Source organism: Brassica napus, chromosome A7, assembly GCF_020379485.1.
Source record: "Brassica napus cultivar Da-Ae chromosome A7, Da-Ae, whole genome shotgun sequence".
Classification (NCBI taxonomy): Eukaryota; Viridiplantae; Streptophyta; class Magnoliopsida; order Brassicales; family Brassicaceae; genus Brassica; species Brassica napus.
The window spans coordinates 8295666-8302955 of NC_063440.1; the positions used below are offsets into that span (position 1 = coordinate 8295666).

Consider the following 7290-nt stretch of genomic DNA (forward strand, 5'->3'; position numbering starts at 1 on the left):
TTAACCTATTACTTAGGTGTTGAGGTGCATCAATTCGATGGAGGCATTGCACTGAAGCAGAACACATATGCACTCAAGATTCTCGAAGATAGCGGGATGAGCGAATGCAACTTAACGCATGTACCTATGGAGTTCAATTTGAAGTTTTCGAAGTCTCAGGAAGACGAGAGCGTGGACGAGAGTGAGTATAGAAGGTGATAGAACCAAAATAAGGATCACTCTTTCGGTAAGGTTGATATGAACTCAGATCCGAGAGGATTGAGAACTGATGGATTGAGGGGTGACACTAAGGGTTGCGGAATAGCCAAAGATACTACCAGACTTCGATCGTTGCCGGATGTGACGCACCAGTCAAACAAAAGAAAGATCGAAACTTGGAGATAACCTCACCAAGAAACTAAGAAGTGTTCTAAACAAAGAACAATGAGAGAAACTCATAAAAAGGGAAAAACAATCTGTGTTATTTCGTGGCTCTAAGGCCTTATTTATAGGATTACAAGTTGTAGAAATCCAAAGAAGAATGTGCAAAAAACAAGACATAGTAACTAGAAATGAAGACTTTGACTAAAGACCGAAATTAATGATTTTTGTTGAATTCTTTTTCCCATGCACGACCAAGACTTCCTTGCTGACTCCCTCTTGGTATTCTTGATGAGAATGTGTTTGAAATGGACTGAGGAAAGGACTGGTCGAATTTGGAAAGAAACAATCCCATAATGAACTTTTTATGAACTTTTCTTTGGGCTGAAAAAGCCCATTTCGCGCAGCAGCTGAACCAGCTCCATCTTCAGTGTTGCTTAGCTCATTCAGCTCTAAGCTAGTGTCATTTAGGTCACTCAGCTCATCCAACTCCAGAGTAGTGTCACTTAGCTCACTCAGCTCATCTAGCTTGCCCAAGTAAGTGTCACCTCGTCCAGCTCGTCCAAAGTGGATTTTAGCTCGACCATATGTCTTCAAATGTGAAGTTGGATGGGAAAGACAAGCCCCAGTATGGTCAGATCGGTCATCGGCCATGGTTCCAGCCAAAGCTTCTTTCCGGACGTATGCGGGACTGTCCAGTACACTGCACGGTCAGTCTGTCTGGTACGGTAAAAAACATGAACCTCGGTTGAAATGTTCAGAACGTTCTGATTTCCAGGCTGGTTCGGCTCCATGTACTGATCCGTGGACCGTGGTCTATCATTCCCTCCTTCTTCAAAATGATTTGTCCTCATATCCAAAGGACCTATACCAAAAAGAGATGAATTAGATACAAAGGAATTAAAATTCATGGAAAATTCAGGGAATGAAAAATATGGACAGAAACTTCCTTGGAGTTTTGAAGTCATTTTCATCAAGGAATTCCAAGTATTTTGGCGTCCATTCCATTGGTGCTTGCTCTCCTTAGAAACTGATCATGCTTATCCTGTTTATTCAAAGCAACTAGAGAAACCACATCAAATCTGGTAAAGGAATAATCAAAGGGTTTCTTTATCCTTAAGACACCAAAAACATGATCCAAGCACTTAGAATAATCATCAAGGACGTGGGCAAGCATTAAGCAAGTAAGCTGGTTGCCAAAAATTGATTTATCAATCTCAAAATCAGGCCAAAGTGAGAAACTATTATGGAAAGAAAGAGACAATGCAAAATTTGAGAAATTATCATCATGAACGAAATCAAAAGAATTCTTTGGCCTAAGCAATTTTAGTTCATGCTCTTTCCTACACCAAATCTCTTTCAAAGCACAGCTCAATGAAATCAATTCATGAAAAGGTTTGAGCAAAACGTTTTTCAACCAAGTAAGAATATGTTTTCTCTTTGAAATTCTCGGTTTCAAAACATTTTCATGAAGAGTAGAGGCAATCAACTGATGATCCTTACAGTGCTTTTGTTTTGGACAGGAAGTTGACTGAGGAAACACATTTGGGTCATGGAGGATCATCAGCTCCAATTGTTTTTCATGTGGTGAACACTTTGCTGCCTCTTTTGTTGGGTTTTCTTTCAAATCATAAAAATGAAAGGAAGGAAGAAAACATTCAAGCTCCATGGGCACGTCAATGGTAACATGTTTCCTGTCATGAAACTTAACAGATTCATCAGCACAAATAAATTTAGAAGTTTTAGAAATACCTCTGGTTTGTTGGCTGAATGAAGAAGGCAGTGCTGTCTTTGGTCTGGCCGGTTTTGGTGTATGGATCATAACTTCAAGATCCCATGGCCATTTCTTCTGATTTTGGTCTTTCTGAGAAGCTGGGAGATCCATCTGGAACCCTATGATCGGTTTTGGCTCAGGCCGCTTCTTTATGGGGCATGAATATCGTTTAGAAATCTGGTACTCGCGGATAGACAGACTGAAGAACCTTTGGTTTGGAAAATTCATAACTTCTTCATCCGTGACGATTTTCATGCGATTCCAAGCCTCAGTGAATCCTTGATGAGTTGGATTTCGAGTAAAATTGGATTCAAGACAAAAGACCTTCGGAATGTTGAGATATCTTTCTTGGACTGAACATCTGTCGCTGGCAGCAAGGTAGTCGGTTTGAACAACAAAGCTTCTCCAAATCTGAGGTTGTTGGGCACGGCCAATGCTTTCATTCAGAGGCTGAACCTGTCTTTCCTGGATACTCAAAACAAACACTAAAAGACCAGGATCAAATGTGTAAGAGAGATACTTGTTCCAATCAAAAATTAAGATATCATTTCCAAGAACAAGTAGCACACTTTTCAGCCTGTCAAAATGCAAATCAAAGTAGACATTACAGAAAAGAATCTTATCAAGATATGCAACAACATTAATCATTTTCAAAACATGCATATCATTATCAACATCTGAACACACAAGCTTAAGTTCAGATTGAGAAACAACTATCAAAGACTCAAGACATTTTTCAAATAATGTGTTATAGATCAATATATCATCAACACTCAAATCAACAAAATTCTCACAAGATGATCTCAGAAAATTCCAAGTTTTATCATTTTCAAAACTCAAGAGATCAGGCTGCAAAACAGAATCACAAAAATCAAGTTCACAAAAACCAGTTTCAGTTTCAAGTGAATTATGTTCCTTCATCTTTTTTAATTAAGAAATCGTCCAAGTCCAGAGAAGATGCAAACAAATCATCAGTAATCAGTCTATGCCTAGAAGAGTTCAGATCAAAGCTATTTTTTTTTGAAAACAAACGAATCAAAAGATTTTGTAGCACAAAAATCAGTTTGTTTCAAATCAAGCTCAAGATACTTTTCAAAATGATCAAAAACTTTACTTTGTTCCAGGGACTGATCAAAGCTCAAAATAATTTCAGAACTGATGCCAAGGTTATTTTGAAAACGTTGCTGATCAAGAAATTTATCAGGTTCAAATATTTTAAAAGAATTAATCATGTTTCCAAAAACAGATTTTGAAAAACAATTTTCTTTTATCTTATCAAGACCAAAACGAATCACATCAAGAGAACTGATCTTATCAAACATGTCAGGCAGAGAAATAACTAATTCAGATTTCTCACAGTGCTCTTGAAGATCAGGAAGCAAAGGGGAAAGAGATGAAGGAGCAGTAGTTGTGCCGGAATCAAAGCAAAGATGGCTCTCCATAAAGGTGGATATGATGCTTGTTGCTTCTTCAGCAAAGACTGGATCAGGTTCGTCCTCCACATCAAAGATAGGTTCTGGGACTTCATCCAAAGATATCCAAGTGTAAAGACATGGGCACTGATGTGGAATATCCAGTGGCTCTTCCTCAAAAACCTGTTGAGACAAAACAAGGCTACTCGGATGCTCCGGTTGCAAAACAGTTAGTTCTACATTATCCTGTTCATTATCATTTATAAACTCAGATTCAAGATAAGGAAGATCACAACTTTCTTCACAAGACATCAAAATTTCAATTGGTTCTTCATCAGTTTCATCAAATATGGGTGAAGAATCTGAAAAATCTTTAAATTCTTCAAAGCAGTTTTCAAATTCACCTTGGGTTTTCTTACTGATGGAAAAGGATGGCTCAGGTACTGGGGCACGTGTGGATGTGCTCTTCTTTTGGCTCTTCCTGATGTTCTTGAGGGCTTTGTCCACACCCTTCACAAAGTTATCACAAAATTGTTGGACATCAAACTGAAAAGATTGCCTTTTTGGACCAGATTCACCTTTGGATGTATTAACATGCTCTTTGCTCCACCTGTTTGTTTTTTTCTGCACAATAACACACTCATCAAAATAATTCAAAACAAATTTAAATGAAGATTGAGAGGCTGATGGTCGTGGAGATTTCTCCTTGGTATTTTTCCTGTGAAGTCCAAACATCTTATTCCTGAGATAATTACTCAACACAAAAGGTTAGATAAATCCTCACACACTCAAGTGTTTATCCTCACCCACACACGTGTTTCACTCAAATTTTATGGTCACACAAGAGTTGTCTCTCAAAGTTCTAAGAGAACAAACTAGATCACCCAATGAGCAAATCCTAGTGAACCACAAAAGAACAAGAGAGAAAGATAAGAGATTTAGAGGGGAACCCGCCTTAACCACTTCAAAGGCCGGATTTTTCTTCGGCCAGCAGGATTTCTCTTCCGCCACCACACCACAAACAAATCAAACTTTGGAATATCTTTCTTTTTTTTATATACTTTTTTTTATATGGGGGATAATGAGGAGTCCGGGTTCAAGATAGATATATAAGAAATTTAGATGAAGAATATGGAAGATGAGAAAGATGAATGATAATAGAGTTACCGAGAGAGTGGCTCTGATACCACTTGATAGAACCAAAATAAGGATCACTCTTTCGGTAAGGTTGATATGAACTCAGATCCGAGAGGATTGAGAACTGATGGATCAAGGGGTGACACTAACGGTTGCGGAATAGCCCAAAGATACTACCAGACTTCGATCGTTGCCGGATGTGACGCACCGGTCCAACAAAAGAAGGATCGAAACTTGGAGATAACCTCACCAAGAAACTAAGAAGTGTTCTAAACAAAGAACAATGAGAGAAACTCATAAAAAGGGAAAAACAATCTGTGTTATTTCGTGGCTCTAAGGCCTTATTTATAGGATTACAAGTTGTAGAAATCCAAAGAAGAATGTGCTAAAAACAAGACATAGAAACTAGAAATGAAGACTTTAACTAAAGACCGAAATTAATGATTTTTGTTGAATTATTTTTCCCATGCACGACCAAGACTTCCTTGCTGACTCCCTCTTGGTATTCTTGATGAGAATGTGCTTGAAATGGACTGAGGAAAGGGCTGGTCGAATTTGGAAAGAAACAATCCCATAATGAACTTTTTATGAACTTTTCTTTGGGATGAAAAGACCCATTTTGCCCAGAAGCTGAACCAGCTCCATCTTCAGTGTTACTTAGCTCATTCAGCTCCAAGCTAGTGTCATTTAGCTCACTCAGCTCATCCAGCTCCAGAGTAGTGTCACTTAGCTCACTTAGCTCATCTAGCTCACCCAAGTAAGTGTCACCTCGTCCAGCTCGTCCAAAGTGGATTCTAGCTCGACCATATGTCTTTAAATGTGAAGTTGGATGGGAAAGACAAGCCCCAGTATGGTCAGATCGGTCATCTGGCCATGGTTCCAGCCAAAGCTCCTTTCCGGACGTATGCGGGACTGTCCAGTACACTGCACGGTCAGTCTGTCTGGTACGGTAAAAAACATGAACCTCGGTTGAAATGTTCAGAACGTTCTGATCTCCAGGCTGGTTCGGCTCCATGTACTGATCCGTGGACCGCGGTCTATCAGAAAGCGTACCTACGGTACATGTTACATACTCGACCGGATCTCTCATTCTCTGTTGGGGTGTTAAGCAGGTATATGCAGGAGCCAGAAGAGTCACACATGGCGGCTTTTAAACACATCTTGCGGTATTTGCATGGAACAGTTTCTTCCGGTATCGTGTTCACTCGCTCAGCCAAGATGGAGGTGATCGGATACAGTGACAGCTCACATAACGTCGATAATGATGATGGCAAGAGTACGACGGGTCATGTATTCTATCTCAATGAAAGCCCGATCACATGGTGCTCACATAAACAAGAGATCGTGGCTCTATCTTCCTGCGAAGCTGAATTCATGGCTGCTACTGAAGCGGCCAAACAAGCGATTTGGTTGCAGGAGCTATTTGGAGAAATCGTTGGGAAAGAGTGCAAGAAGATAATCATACGAGTTGATAATAGATCTGCAATTGCACTTACAAAGAATCATGTCTTCTATGGCCGCAACAAACACATATATAGAAGATTTCACTTCATATGTGAATGTAACGAAAATGATCAAGTTGAGGTTGAACATGTTCCGGGTAGCAAGAAAAGAGCCGATATATTGACAGTCTCTTGGAATGATCAAGTTTGTTGAAATGAGAAGCCTTATCGGAGTATGTGAGGTGAGTGAAGATAACTTCAAGTTTAAGGGGGAGAATATTGGAATAAGCTTTGAGTTAGCTTCCTAATCCTACTTGTGTTATGATTATTTAAAGGATTAAGAAATATGGAAAAGATGTTATTACTAATATCGTTAGGAGTTATCTAGTTATATATAAGAAGATGCATATGTTGTTCATTACTTGTGATTTGTGATTTGATATTTGTGACTTGTCAGTTGTGAGTTTGAATGATTGAATAAGAGAAGGATTTTTTATTTTTAAACTTCGATTGCGTGATTCTATAACTTCATTTTCCTCCGAAGGAATTCGTACCCTATTGTTTTGGCTCAGCAACTCCTTGTTAAATCAATAACAATAGGAGAAGACCATTTCCAAATAATTTTTCCATATTAATTTTTTGATAAAAATGTATCTGAAAGTTATTTACGAATAATTTTTTCCATTTTTTTTTGTAACTCGTATAATTTTTTCCATACTAAATGAATCTGAGACCTTAACTGACGAATACTTTTTAAATATTTTGATAAATATATACAGAAGCACCCAAATATGAAACATACGTTTCATGAAAGAAAATCTTATATAGTAAGTAACCATCACTATCCCCGTTTTCTATATAAACCGTGTAAGAAACAAAAAGTTATGAACTTACTGTAATTTAACAATAAAAACGAAAACAAATTAAGAAATAAAATATTTATTATGGTCCCTAATAAAATGGATCTATAGACCACAAAATGTTTTCTGAGGTTATAAGCGCGTCAGCTGGAAAGTTCACGCGCACTGTTCACACCACCGTCCATTCTGACTCTTATCTAAAATCGTGTCTTTATCCACATCGTACGTTTCTACACGTGTCGACAAACGGAGCACTTCATCAAATTATATTATTTTAATCGTATCTATTAACGGTCCCCTATAAA

The 7290-nt window shown here is 38.3% G+C and overlaps 1 protein-coding gene across 1 annotated transcript; it reads right to left on the reverse strand.

The window, feature by feature from the left end:
* Nucleotides 1-443: 443 nt before the first annotated feature.
* On the reverse strand, nt 444-3883 carry LOC125576440. Its single transcript, XM_048736537.1, has 2 exons — nt 2113-3883; nt 444-1980 (listed from the first exon to the last, which is right to left on the reverse strand). The coding sequence occupies exons 1-2, from the start codon at nt 3053-3055 to the stop codon at nt 1334-1336; spliced, it is 1590 nt and encodes a 529-aa protein (XP_048592494.1). The 5' UTR covers nt 3056-3883; the 3' UTR covers nt 444-1333.
* Nucleotides 3884-7290: the final 3407 nt, after the last annotated feature.

What these genes read in the sequence shown, in the direction of transcription:
- LOC125576440 (XM_048736537.1), bottom strand. Translation starts at nt 3,055, where the DNA reads ATGAAGGAACATAATTCACTTGAAACTGAAACTGGTTTTTGTGAACTT. An exon ending in ATTCAGCCAACAAACCAGAG is followed by an intron (nt 1,981 to 2,112) that starts GTATTTCTAAAA and finishes ATGATTTGAAAG; the next exon opens with AAAACCCAACAAAAGAGGCA.